The 14,701-nt window shown below is 44.0% G+C and overlaps 1 protein-coding gene across 1 annotated transcript in view; it reads right to left on the bottom strand.

Annotated features, from left to right (window-relative positions):
* The window catches only part of LOC142382701 (uncharacterized), a 47,448-nt gene that overhangs the window by 24,165 nt on the left and 8,582 nt on the right, over positions 1 to 14,701 (bottom strand). The window contains exons 3-11 of the mRNA XM_075468823.1: positions 14,418 to 14,537; positions 11,619 to 11,738; positions 10,695 to 10,915; positions 6,674 to 8,465; positions 4,774 to 4,947; positions 3,736 to 3,909; positions 1,355 to 1,528; positions 1,024 to 1,211; positions 799 to 879 (exon numbers count right to left, since the gene is read on the bottom strand). Coding sequence (XP_075324938.1) covers positions 799 to 879; positions 1,024 to 1,211; positions 1,355 to 1,528; positions 3,736 to 3,909; positions 4,774 to 4,947; positions 6,674 to 8,465; positions 10,695 to 10,915; positions 11,619 to 11,738; positions 14,418 to 14,537 — 3,044 coding nt within the window. The remainder of the gene's footprint in view (positions 1 to 798; positions 880 to 1,023; positions 1,212 to 1,354; positions 1,529 to 3,735; positions 3,910 to 4,773; positions 4,948 to 6,673; positions 8,466 to 10,694; positions 10,916 to 11,618; positions 11,739 to 14,417; positions 14,538 to 14,701) is intronic.

Below are 14,701 nucleotides of genomic sequence, written 5' to 3'. Positions count from 1 at the left end.
AATGATGGCGCCATCTGCTGGCCACCCTTCAACACAGCATTTAAAGGGCCGGGTGTTATAAAACAGAGAGACACTGTTCTGCAGAACAATAAAGGTTCCATGTGCATCTTTAAATGTTTGACTGTTTAATTAGAGACATTAATAATATGGTTGTGTTATAACGTGATTGTGCCATCATAAAATACTGTATGTAATAGAGATATGCTTTAGTAAGATTTATAGAAAGGTTGAAAGATGTTTATTTAACAACAAGATGATTTCAGCTGAGTTGGGCTTCAGTCTGTTCCTCTTCTTTGTTACGACCCCTCCAGCTTTTCACTCGGCACAGAAGTAGCCGGCACATCCTCCTGACTGCCGGGACAGAAAAGTGTGGCCACATCACTATTTTCTTCATCTTTCCCAACTGTTTGGGAGGCAGTAACAATAATAATAATCAAATGTTCCTTTCAGGTTCCCACATTTCCATCAGCTCAGTCGTCTCTGACTGAATCACACCGACAGCTTCTCATTTCCACTGATGGAGTTAAAGATTAAAAGATTAAAAGTCAGTTTTTAAAGGCAGAAAATGAAGCCGAGAGAATAAAACTGGTGTCAAACTTTAGACTGTGGCTGTTCTTTAAGTTCAGATGGAACTGAAGGTTTAAGGATCGTTTCCATTACTGATCATTTCTAACCCAACTTTAACATGGTTATTCCAAAGGAAGAAAAACACAGAATACAAACACATCATCATCATCATCATCATCATCATCATCATCATCATCATCATCAGGGTGCAGTCAGAGTCTCTCTGCACACCAGCTGCTGCTGCTTCATCCTGTGGATCATCAGGACACAGATCATCCTCTCTGCTCACATCGTCCTGTTCATCACTCCCAGCTGTAGAGAGAAGAAGAAAGAAGAGAGGAGATAAACGAGTGTTTCCAGAGCCTCTCTTCCTCAGCTGCCATCAGCTTTAATAAATAGAATAAATAATAAATAAAGTCTGATAAAATACTGCTGAGAGCTGCATGGACCTCCGACCCTCTACTGACCACAGAGTCTGCAGTTTGCTGTGTGGACTCTTCAGAAGCTCAGACAGCTCCTTCACTGCTGATTCATTCAGGCTGTTCCCGCTCAGGTCCAGTTCTGTCAGCTGGGAGGAGGGGTTGGACTTCAGAGCTGAAGCCAGAGAAGCACAGCTGATCTCTGATAAACCGCAGAGCCTCAATCTGAATAAAGAATAAAACATGATTTAATGAATCATCATTTCATCAACTAAAGCCCAGAAGAAGAACACAGACTTTACCATGAAGACCAGCACAACTTCCACATCATAGTAATCTGAACACACAACTAAAACATGGTGTCTGACCCCAGAGTCTTCAGTCCACAGTGTGGACTCTGCAGAAAGCTGCTCAGCTCCTTCTCTGCAGAGTCTCTGATGGTGTTCCAGCTCAGGTCCAGTTCTGTCAGATGGGAGGGGTTGGACTTCAGAGCTGAGACCACAGAAGCACAGCTGATCTCTGACAAACTGCAGTTCCACAATCTGAAGAAAGAATAAAACGTGTGAGCTGAAGCCAACAGAGAAAAAGACTCTGAACCAGCTGCTGTCCATCATGGAGGATGAGCAGCTGATCTGTGCTGAGTGCTGACAGAACCAGCTGACATTAACAAAGTGTGTCAGTGCTGCAGGTTATTTTCACCAGCACTCATGGAAATATAGAGTGCAGGAGGTGTCTGAGAAAGGTTTGCAGTTCCCACAGTCCCTGAAGGCAGCATGATGGGGGTCCCTTCAGCCTCCTCTGCTGCTCTGGCAGTCAGGATTTAACCCCCCTGTCAGCTGACGTCCGGGCTCTCAAAGCAGGTCAGCAGCAAAAGTTTGAAAGTGAAAAAACGGGTCAGAAGGTGGAAAAAAGTTCAGAATCTGACAGAAAGTTTGTGAATCTGAAAACAGAAAACATCTCAAATATGGACAAATGGGACTAAAGTGTTAATAAAACCTATGAAAGAAGAATGAACTTTACATCAAAGTGAAATAAACTTCTGCTGCACTTTGTTGGCCTTTGAATCTGATTGTTTGTTTCTCACAGAAAGTGATGAAGCTTGATGTTTCTCAGCCTGCATTCACTCACATGCTGCTCACAGCTCTCTGAGCTCTGACTGAATGAAACAGCTGGAACAGCTGGCACACAGCCGGCAGGGGAACAGAACAGCATGTATCTGCAGTGATGCAGCAGTCCCTGCCTCCCTCCTGCATGGCAGCTCAGTGATCATCCTTTGTGTCTGTGTTGGGCTCACCTGCACAGGGTCGCAGCACTTCACCTGTTCAGCTTCTCTTTGGCTGCACAGCTATCAAACACTGACTCTGCTGCATGTTTTCACACATTTCTCACCTGATGGAAAGCTGCTCACACACACTCACAGCCTCCTTCCATCTGCCGTTACCTAGCAACAAGTTAGCCGACAGCTGTTCTCTCAGCCATCGTCCAATCCTGTTATTCTTCTTCTGATAAACTCTTCTCTGTGTTTCCCCCACAGTCACTAAATGTCAGCATCACCTTCAGTGGGCCTTGGCATTGTGTAACAGGGAATTATTGATAGAATTCATGAAATAAAGCTCAACTGAAAGTGATTTCCTTTCAGTTATCAGTGGGAAAAGCTTTCTGGCTGCATTTTGTCATCATGAATGAATCTGACTGAAGAGAACTGCTGCTGTGATGAAAGCTGTTTTCTAACCAGGTCAAAGATTGTTCATTTCCAGCAGAGTTGGAGGGGAGTTTGTTAGTATCAGCTGATTAACGGGCTGCTGGAAATATTCAGCAACTCTGGAGCTCTGGAAGCATCAGCCAGTGATTCTAGATTTGTTTCTGTCTGACAGATTCACTGTTTTCTTATTATTTAACCCATTTAGGCCGGGAAAGCATTGCCGCATTTCTACCTTTAAAGCCGGGGGCGCTGTTGCGTTATTCCACCTTTAAGGCCGGGAAAGCGTACACGTCTTTTTTCCTGTATGTAGAAAACATGGCTGTTATGCTGGTTAACCTCATCCCAGCACTTCTGCCACCTGAAAATCTGCTGGAAAAAGAAACTGGAGGAGTAAAACCCACCTGCAGAGCCCTGCTGCACTACTTCAAAGTGAGTTTACGTTTTATACTCGGTACACTGAGTTTGTAAGAATCACAGCTTTCTGCTACACTTTCATCCTGATGCTGCAGCTCCGCCTGGCTTGGGAAAATACATTTAAAAAGGATCCAATTGAAGTGTATTTTATTTGTGTTTTTTTTTAAAACTTTTTTTTTATTGTAGTTCTAAATTGGAAGATTATTGTGATCGTGAAATATTAAAATAAATTATGTATATATATATTTTTGTTGTTCAAAATATGAGTGACACTCTCTGAAAGCCGGTGTATGCCCGCTAAAACGCTGCGCATTTATCGAGACTTTCAACCCCAGGTAGGCCAAGTATGGAGAAATGTAAGAAAATAAAAGTATATGAAGAAAATTGGTGCAAAACAACCCTTATACAGGAAAAAAGACGTGTACGCTTTCCCGGCCTTAAAGGTAGAATAACGCAACAGCGCCCCCGGCTTTAAAGGTAGAAATGTGGCAATGCTTTCCCGGCCTAAATGGGTTAATAGATCATCATTTCATCAACTAAAGCCCAGAAGAAGAACACAGACTTTACCATGAAGACCAGCACAACTTCCACATCATATTAATCTGAACACTCAACTAAAACATGGTGTCTGACCCCAGAGTCTTCAGTCCACAGTGTGGACTCTGCAGAAAGCTGCTCAGCTCCTTCTCTGCAGAGTCACTGATGGTGTTCCAGCTCAGGTCCAGTTCTGTCAGCTGGGAGGGGTTGGACTTCAGAGCTGAGACCAGAGAAGCACAGCTGATCTCTGACAACCTGCAGTCCCTCAATCTGAAGAAAGAATAAAACATGTAAGCTGAAGCCAGCAGGATGCAGGCTGAAACTGACTTTAATCAGCTACATGTGCCTTTCCAAATATCATATTTGGATCCGGCTCTGCCACTAGTGCTCATCTTTGGAAAGGATTCAGTTATTTTACCACATTATTTAAACCACTAGTAAAGCAAGAATGAACATTTGGAAGGAGCAGCAAGGGAAATAAGTACTGAGATGAGTGTGTGCAGCATGTTCTTCTTCTGTGGTGTAATTCTGAATTCCTCTCTGGTTTCTGCACTTTGTGATGGATTCTTTTAGCATGTGATCCTCTCAACTTTGGTGATTTTTCCTCCTCCATGTTTAAAATAAAGTGCAGAGTCAGCGCTCTGCCATTTCCTCCAGTCTGTCACTAATTACTGGGTGGAGGCTAAAGCCCAAAGCAGACTGAGTCGTTGGAGTTAAAGTGACTGAACTCTGCACGTTTGTCCTGTTCAAATGAGCAGCAGCAGCAGCAGATCTGTCAGTTTGTTGCAGTTTAATCTGCATCCAGCTTTCCAAACTTTACTGATCAAACATCTCTCAGATGGGCCAGAAAGGTGAGTCAAAGCTACATTTCAGCTGCTCCATTTTTACCTCTGATCTAAAGTGTTTTCTCTCCTTTTATGGCTGAAGAAAAATGTTTTTTACCAGGATGATTTTTCTAAGGAACAGCTCTGCTTCAGTGTGTGAAAGTGAGGAAAGAATTGCTTTGGCAGGAGAAAAGGATGGAAGGGAGGATTCATTCAGACATGTGGAAACACTGAATGTTTGGATATTTCCACATATCACTAAATCATTTCAACTAAAACAGAAGAAGTAAAAGAGCTGCAGTGAACTGACCTCAGAGCCTCCAGTCTGCAGTTTGGACTTTCCAGGCCAGCAGACAGATGTTTCACTGCTGGATCCGACAGGTCGTTGTCACTCAGGTCCAGTTGTTTCAGATGGGAGGGGTTGGACTTTAAAGCAGAGGCCACAACTTCACAGTCAGTCTCTGAGAGATTACAACCAGCAAGTCTGTGATGAGAGAAAACGTAAAGTCAGTTCTACTAAAATCAGACAATCTGCACTATAAACACCAACTGAACTCATATTCTGACTGAACAGTGATGTGAATGTAATGTCCTCTGATGAACATCTGTTCTTCACATCTGTGACTGATCTCATCTTCCTGTGTTTGACACGACATCATTAATCTCTTCAGTCTCTCAGACCTGAGCTCCTTTAAACGGACTTTTCTTCATTATTTTCTCTAATCTGCAGATAAAGAAGGAAATGTGGTGTCACATTCAGACTGAAAACATGTTTGATCTGATCCCAAAGTCAGAATAAGGACGTTTTGCTCAGAAAACCCTTTTTACATTCTTACAGCTTTCATTTGACTCCAGAATCTTTATAAAAAGTTCAGCTTAGTGAACATTTACAGCTGAAAGACGATCTCTTTGCTAACCTCTGTCAGCTGGGACTGTTCACACCCATATACAGGAAGAATCCACTCTAAGAAGCTTCTAAGCACCAGTTAGCTTCTCCAGGGCTCTGAAAGCTGCCACAGAGCAACATCATTATGTCTCCGGAGACATCAGCTCCAACACTGCAGGCGGTACGCTTTGAGCTTTCCCCTCGTATATTTACATTCTGTGCAAAGGCCACAGTTCACGCCGTCTTCTCAGATGATGGCGTCTGCGTTTCACTGCAGATGGATGTCTTAATATCTCTAATCTGCAGCTATAAAAGCTGTTAGCATTCAGTACTGTGCTGTGGTCTGAGTCCACATTTCAAACCGTTTGTGGAAATGATGGACGTGGTGTCCTCCGGGCTAAAGAGGAAAAGGAGCATCCAGATTGTTATCAGAGCAAAGTTCCATAGCCAGCATCTGTGAGGGTGTGGGGCTGTGTTGGTGCCCATGGCGTGGGTAACCTGCACATCTGTGAGGGCGCCATTAATGCTGAAAGCTCCAAACAGGAGCAACACGGCTTTTTCAGGGACGTCCTGCTTATTTCAGCAAGACGATGCCAGGCCACATTCTGCAGGTGTGCCAGCAGCGTGGCTTCATAGGAGCAGAGTGCAGGAACTAAACTGGCCCGCCTGCAGTCCACACCTGTCTCCCATTGAAAATGTGCGGCACATTATGAAGTAAAAGATATGACGGCAGAGACTGTTGAGCCAAAGCTTTCACTATCAATCCCTCCAACAGCCAACAATGAAACGACCCGACTGAGGCCGCTCACCTATAAAACCTTCTGCTGATCCAACCATCACAATTTTACCAACAAAAACTTTTATTCTGACAAATGCTCTTAATGATCCAGTTCAGTAAAACTTTAAACCCCCAAAATACTTGTTCCAACATATTCCCACAGATTTCTGTAGCACCATTTCCAGTGAGCTGGGAACTGGCCCAATCTGTCCAAGATGCTCTCCTGTGAGTCAGGTTGCCATGGAAACACTCTTTATGTGCTGGGCAGATTTCTTAGCTTCTGGTTGTGTTGGGGACCGGCCATGTGGGCATAAAGCAGGCCCACATGGGAAACAGTGGAAACAGCAGGTTAATGCTGGCTTCCTGCCTCCAACAGTAGGTCTGCTGCTGTGAAGCACATGTGAGCAGAAACTGTGGGAAAGGTCCAGATGAACCTGTCTGCAGGTTCTCCAGAACATCTCTGCTGTTCATGTGCAGAAACGGCTTTTAGGGAACTAAACTACTAATCTACACTGACTCATGAAGTCAATGAACACATCAACTCACCGAGCCTTTCTGCAGTTCCTCACAGCTGGAATCAGCCTCCTTCGTCCCTCATATGTTGTGCTGTACTTCTTCAGGTCGAACTCTTCCAGAACCTCCTCTGACATCTGCAGCATGTAGGCCAGAGCTGAGCAGTGGATCTCAGAGAGTTTCTTCTTCTCTGATCTGTTCTTTGACTTCAGGAACTCTTGGATCTCCTGATGAACTGAGAGGTCGTTCATCTCCATCAGACAGTGGAAGATGTTGATGCTTCTGTCAGGAGAAATGTCATCACTGTTCATCTTCTTCAGGTTGTTGATGACTCTCTGGATGGTTTCTGGACTGTTCTGTGTCCGACCCAGCAGGCCTGCTAAGAGTCTCTGGTTGGACTCCACAGAGAGGCCATGAAGGAAGCGGACAAACAGGTCCAGGTGGCCATTTTTACTGTGAAAGGATTTCTCCATGACTCTGTACAGGAAGTCCTCCAGAGGTGAGTAACTGTAACTGTAACTGTATTTTTCTCCCAGGAAGCTCCTCAGCACCTCCTCCTTCCTGTTGGTGTAGCAGTGCATCATGTAGACGGCAGCCAGAAACTCCTGAACACTCAGATGAACAAAGCAGTAAACTGGTTTCTGGAAGATCCCACACTCTCTTTTGAAGATCTCTGTACAAACTCCTGAATACAGCGATGCCTCTGGGACATCCAGGCCACACTGCTCCAGGTCTTCTTGGTAGAACATGATGTTTCCTTTCTCCAGATGTTCAAACGCCAGCCTCCCCAGCTTCAGGAGAACGTCCCCGTCAGCCTCCGTCAGCCCCTGTGGACCCGCCTCAGGTCCCTGGTGGTACTTGTTCTTCTTCCTCTGTGTCTGAACCAGCAGGAAGCGGGAGTACATGTCGGTGGTGGTCTTGGGCAGCTCTGCTCTCTGCTCGGGGGTCAACATGTGCTCCAGAACTGTAGCAGTGATCCAGCAGAAGACTGGGATTCCACACATGATGTGGAGGCTCCTGGATGCCTGGATGTGGGAGCTGATTCTGCTGGCCTGCTCATCTCTGAACCTCCTCCTGAAGTACTCCTCCTTCTGGGCATCGGTGAAGCCTCGTACTTCTGTTACCCTGGCGACACACGCAGGAGGGATCCGATTGGCCACTGCGGGCCGTGTGGTTATCCAGAGGCGAGCCGAGGGAAGCAGGTTCCCCCTGATGAGGTTTGTCAGCAGCACGCTGACTGATGACTTCTGGGTGAGCTCAGACACAACCTGACAGCTGAACTCCAGAGACAGTCTGCTTTCATCCAGGCCGTCCAGGATGAACAGAAGTGTGCAGCCGGCCAGCTGCTCTGCTGGGAGCTGCTGTAATGTTGGATGGAAAACATGGAGCAGCGTGAGGAGACTGTGCTGCTCCTCTCTGATCAGGTTCAGCTCCCTGAAGGAAAGCAGAATCACCACACTGACATCCTGGTTCTCCAGGCCCTCGGCCCAGTCCAGAGTGAACTTCAGCACTGAGAAGGTTTTTCCAACACCAGCGACGCCGTTGGTCAGAACCACTCTGATGGCTTCCTGCTGCTCAGCTAAGGCTTTAAAGATGTCCTGGCACCTGATTGGAGAGTCATGGCGGATCTTGGAAGCCGTCTCCAGCTGCCTCACCTCATGTTGGGTATTAACCTCTTCACTCTGTCCCTCTGTGATGTAGAGCTCAGTGTAGATCCTGCTGAGGAGGGCTCCACCTCCTGCTCCATCACTTCCTTCAGTCACATGTTCACATCTCCTCCTCAGACTTATCTTATGTTCATCTAAAACCTCCTGCACACCAACATCTGCCGACCAAAGAACAAATGAGACCAAACACAAAGTACATTGTAGCGAACTCAAATGTGGAATTAATACAAACTGAAACTTTTGTATTTGGCACAGACCTGCGCCATAAACTTATGAGGGATGCATTAACAACTTAGTGCTAACTAAGCTGAACAAACAAAGGACCCTCTTAGGAGAAAATTGGAGGAAACCCAGACTAACCCACTCCCTACTTTATCTGGACAAAGTAAATCAAAGGTGAAATCTACCCTCACCAAGCCAGATAAGAGAACCAGGCGCCTCATGGAATTGGAAATGACTTTGCTCAGATTCACTTTCAGTAGAATCTTAAAACTGTATTAAATGTGTTTGATATCTTTGTACAAGTTCTTTCAGGTTCTCAGTGAAATCATGAACTGCATTTTAAGACCCTTTTCACGATCTTACTGGCAAGAATAATGAAGAAATAATCCTGTTGGAAAAATGACTAACCTGCCTATGGAACCATATTGCCCCCTAGTGGTCTGTAGTACTGAATAGTTAAATCCAATTGAAGTCAGTAAACTGGACATTTCTATGAAGAAATGCAACTGTTAGCAGATGTTCCTGCCGTTTCTTTTTCTATTCCATTGTTAGAGGAGAACTGCGGTATTTTCAACATTAAGCCTCTTTTATGAGTCGTCTGCAATGTTTTAGAACCCCCCTCACCGCTTTTTTGAATTTTACTGCTGTCTCCGGTATTTGCCTAATTTTGATTCTTCTCAACCTTCTTCAGAATGGCAAGTATTTTGCATGTCCTAAAAGTTCCGTAAAAGCACCATAAACGTCCGTTTTCAAAATCATCAACTCACCGGAGTGGTTACTTGTGTGCGCTGGTATCCATATCAAATTTGGTTGTGAAAAGTTGCTTCTGTCTGGTTTTATTTGGCAGCTCGTTCATGCTCGAACTATTTTCTTAGCGGTGGCGGAGTAATATCAACAAACATCCAGTACAAAATACGAATATCGTGTATTGTATCGTATCGTAGGCTGAATATCGTGCATCGTATCGTTGGCTGAATGTCGTGTATCGTATCGTTGGCTGAATGTCGTGTATCGTAGGCTGAATATCGTGCATCGTATCGTTGGCTGAATGTCGTGTATCGTATCGTTGGCTGAATATCGTGTATCGTATCGTTGGCTGAATATCGTGTATCGTTGGCTGAATATCGTGTATCGTAGGCTGAATATCGTGTATCGTATTGTGAGATTAGCGTATCGCTACAGCCCTACAGTCTTTAGCTGCAAATAGTAAATAAACCTAAACTACTTGAGTAAATCCGGTACCTCTCCTTTCCCCATATTTTATTTTCAATTCACTGAGTGTTTTATATAATCACCCATATTCAGTGAATTTCTCCTGTTTGTTTTTAAGGTTCATGTCTTTGGTCATATCATTTTAATAAATAGTTCATATATATATATATATATATATATATATATATATATATATATATATATATATATATCAAATTAACAGGTTGTGTTGTAGGCTTTCTTTACGTAATGTCTGTCAAATCAAACGAGAATTCACAAAAGTAGCGTGACATGAGACTGGTTATTAATTGAAATTTTAACTTAATATACCAGAATAGTAAGATTCTGTGTTTTTCCTTCTTTGAAGATGGTTCCAAACCATACGAGGTTAGATAAGGTTTATTTAGACAGTGAGAACTTTGATATTTTATCAAGTAACGCGACAACATGTTCATTTGGGTTTGGATTTCCCTTCTGCAGAGTGAACAGAGGACATGTGTTCCAAAAGAAACCTCAGATCCATTTCACTGGGAGTTCAGCTTTAAATGATGTTCCTGATGACCTTTGATGACCCCGTGGGTCCTCTTCTGGTTGGTTGTGGTATTAACGAGTGTCTGTTCTGCTGGGAGCTGATTTGTGTGATTTAGGACACCTGTGGCTCCTCCCATCTTATTTTGGCTCCTTTAGTCCTGATTTCAGACTGATTACTCTGCTCTTCTCCACAGGTGCTGCTATCTTGGTAATTGTGTTGGTTTAGTTTCATTTTCTGATCCATTTGCTCATTACAGCATTTATGTCTTCCTCTCAGAAATATGATCCAGCTCTGATTTAACTGATGTCCACAGAATATAAAGCTTTGATTTGGCGTATTAATTCAGTCTGATGTGAGTTAATAAAATGATGAACATGATGATGTGTGTGTGCATCTAAACGGGTTAACAGAAATATCTGACCTGGTGCAGCTCTGGATCTTTCTCCACACCGGGGACAGGAGGAAGCAGACTGGTCCCAGTATGAGCCTCCTGAGGGAGCAGACTGGTCCACGTATGAGGTGATGCACTGTCTGCAGAACCAGTGTCCACAGCTGGCAGAGACCGGATCCTTCAGGACGTCCTGACACAGAGCACAGCAGGACAGCTGCTGCTCCTCACAAACACCACTCCTCTTCCTCCCTCTGTCAACACATGTCTTCATCACTAAAATCCTTTTAAAATAACTCCATTTGGCATCAACTCTGCTGTTTGATGTGAATACAAACTCAACCCTTCCTGCAGCAACGTTTCACATTTGGTTCAATCCTCAGTTTATGTGCTGACTTCACTGTGTGAATATTACTGCTGCTGCTCTGCAGAAAACATTTCAAATCAGTCCTAATCCTATTCTACATTTGCTCTTTTAGAATTAAGAAATAAAAAACTCTTTAGTAATTACAGATAACCAATAAGTCTATTGATAAAGACCTGGGCTGATCAAATAGATTCTAACAACACTGGCTGCAGCTACACTGAGATGATCACATTTCATCCCACATCCATCCACTGTGGCCCCCTGAGCTGTCAGAGGCAGAAAACAGACCATCACTGACAGACATGTGGTCCTGTTCAGAGGCCATGTTGCTCCTGAACTGGAAGGAGAGTTTAGATTTCCAACAAACCAAAATGATCAGAAACTCAGCTCTGTAGCCAGAGTTTTGGGTTTGCCACCAGACTGAGTGCTGGTCTCCCATTTGTTGTCATGGCAACAGGAGACAGCAGCTAGTTAGTGCCTGTGGTAACCTAGTTAACAGGACATTTAGCTGGTTTGGATATAAATGCTGAGTTTAACACAAATGAAATAGATCATGAAAGGTCCTGAAATCTGTGTTTCAGTTGTCTTACTTTGTGCCTGAGGGTCCAGCTTCATCACTGAGGTCTGGAGGATTATTTTTGGACCAGTCACTCTTCATAGACAGACAGTCAGATCCTGGAGACTCTGCTCTCTGTCTGAGGTGCTGACCTCTGCAAACACAGACATGCTGTTATTCACATTCATTCATTGATATTTCTGCTTTCCTCTGCAACTGTATTCATTTAACTTTGTGTTAAGGCCCCTGTTTAATTACTCTCACATTTCATCTTTGATTTGTTTTATTCATTTAATCAATCAATCAATCAATCAATCAATCAATCAATCAATCAATCACTCAATTTTATTTATAAAGCACATTTTAAATAAACGCAAAGATTACCAAAGTGCTGTACATTACAATAAACACAATAACATCATAAAACAAAACTGTGCACATAAAATGAACAACCTAGACGGTGGTAAAAGCCAAAGAAAGGAGGTGTGTTTTAAGACGACTTTTAAAACAGGACAAGGAAGGGGCCTGCCTAATGTGCAGCGGCAGCTCATTCCAGAGCCTAGGGGCAGCAACAGAAAATGCTCGGTCCCCCCTAAGCTTCCGCCTTGTTTTAGGAACCCTCAGGAGCAGCTGATCAGCTGACCTGAGGGTGCGTAGGGCTGCAGAAGCTCAGAGAGGTACATTGGTGCAAGGCCATTCATGGCTTTAAAAGCAAATAAAAGAATTTTAAAATTAATTCTAAAATGGACAGGAAGCCAATGGAGAGATGCTAAAATCGGCGTAATGTGCTCAAATTTCCTAGTGCCAGTTAAAAGTCGTGCAGCTGCGTTTTGTACCAGTTGAAGGCGTGCGATAGAGGACCCACTAACCCCCATAAAAAGTGCATTGCAGTAATCAAGCCTCAATCAAACAAAGGCGTGGATTATTGTTTCTAAGTGCCGTCTTGGAAGAAAGGGTTTTATTTTTGCCAACTGTCTCAACTGGAAGAATCTTGTTTTAACCACAGCTTTAATCTGGCTTTCAAACTTGAGGTACGCGTCCACTTTTACCCCCAGATCATTTATAATAGGTTTGGCGTACTGCGCCAAGGAACCGAGATCGATTGAGGGGAACTCAGAGGTGCCACCAAAGGCCATCACTTCGGTCTTCTTTTCATTAAAATTTAAAAAGTTTAGAGCCATCCAAGCCTTGACTTCAATCTAAACAATTTACCAGTGGCTTAAGGGAGAAGGAGTCAGCTTTTTTAAGGGGGACAAAAATCTGAGTGTCATCAGCGTAAAAGTGGAATGAAATACCATGTTTCCTGAGAATGGAACCCAGCGGGAGAAGATATAATGAAAACAAAAGAGGGCCGAGCACTGAACCCTGAGGGACCCCGTAAGAGAGAGGAGCAGTGGAGGACACATGCTGCGTGTACACCAAGAGCGACCTACGCTACCTGAGCGCCGGAAATCATTATTTCTCTATGGAGGGTGAGCTAACTGCGCTACCAGAGCGGATTCGCCAGTGGCGAAGAGAACTGAGCGACCAGAGCGGATTCAAGCGATTAAACTCAAGCTAATATTATGGTAATGAGCTATGACGCGTTTCGGCGAAAACCAATGACAATCCACAGATTGTAGGGGTCCGACAATCCGCGGGGTTCGCGGAAACAGACGTGTAAACTTTGGTTCCTATCCAAACAAGAGTCGTTTAATCCTGAGACTGTTGCTATTGCCGTGTCGAGTGCGTCAATACAATAGTGTAGTAACCCCTCGCATACCTTTCTCACTGCAATTAAGTTTTATTTCGGATTTATTTCGGATTTTATTTCGAATTTAGTTTATTTTCACAGCTGCCTCTGCTATTCCTGCTCTTCTCAGGTGTACCTAATGTAGTTTTACATCATTTGTAACGTGATGTATATCTTGTATAACAAATTGTAAATAACAACACGTTTATTCGTGTCCCTGCCCTCTCTTTCCTCATGTTTTTTTTCGCGGGGGTGCTGCACAGCCCTTTAAAAATTGAACATTCTAAATGTGACGTCACGAGCTACCAAAGCTACCAAAGCAAATTCTCAAACAAAGCTTCTCCAGGTAGCGTAGGTCGCTCTTGGTGTACACGCAGCAACAGAATCACCAAGGCTGACACAGAACGTCCGATGAGACAGGTAAGACCTGAGCCATGCCAGCGCCGGGCCCCTGATGACCACCCAATGCTCCAGGCGAGAGATCAGTATGTCGTGATCAAATGCTGCAGTTAAATCCAACATTACAAGAATAACACAGTGACCAGAGTCAGTGGCTAAAAAGATATCGTTAAAAACTCTGTGCAATGTTTTGTAATCCATCCATCCATCCATTTTCTATACCGCTGAATCCGTCGGTCGGGTCGCGGGGGGGCTGGAGCCCATCCCAGCGGTCATTGGGCCAGAGGCGGGGTTCACCCTGTACAGGCCGCCAGTCCATCACAGGGCCACACAGAGACAAACCAGACAAACAACCACACACGCTCACACTCACTCCTAAGGACATTTTAGAGACATCAGTTAACCTAACAGGCATGTTTTTGGACAGTGGGAGGAAGCCGGAGTACCCGGAGAGAACCCACGCATACACAGGGAGAACATGCAGACTCCACACAGAAAGGCCCCAGCTGGGAGTTGAACCTGGAACCTTCTTGCTGTGAGGCGACGGTGCTAACCACCTGAAATCATTCTGAAACCATTCTGAAATCACTGAATTCATTTGTCCTTTATCAATTTATCTCTTCATTTATTTGTTAATTTTTTCTTTTTTTTGTAATAAAGACATCATGAAAGGTCCTGAAATCTGTGTTTCAGTTGTCTTACTTTGTGCCTGAGGGTCCAGCTTCACCACTGAGGTTAGGAGGATTATCTTTGGACCAGTCACTCTTCAGAGACAGACAGTCGGATCCTGGAGACTCTGCTCTCTGTCTGAGGTGCTGACCTCTGCAAACACAGACATGCTGTTATTCACATGCATTCATTGATTGATATTTCTGCTTTCCTCTGCAACTGTATTCATTTAACTTTGTGTTAAGGCCCATGTTTATTTACTCTCACATTTCATCTTTGATTTGTTTTATTCATTTAATCAATCAATCAATCAATCA

The sequence above is a fragment of the Odontesthes bonariensis genome, chromosome 6 (genome assembly GCF_027942865.1).
Source record: "Odontesthes bonariensis isolate fOdoBon6 chromosome 6, fOdoBon6.hap1, whole genome shotgun sequence".
NCBI classification, from domain to species: Eukaryota; Metazoa; Chordata; class Actinopteri; order Atheriniformes; family Atherinopsidae; genus Odontesthes; species Odontesthes bonariensis.
Note: the sequence above shows the minus strand (reverse complement) of the source record. Positions and strands in the feature narration are given on the sequence as shown.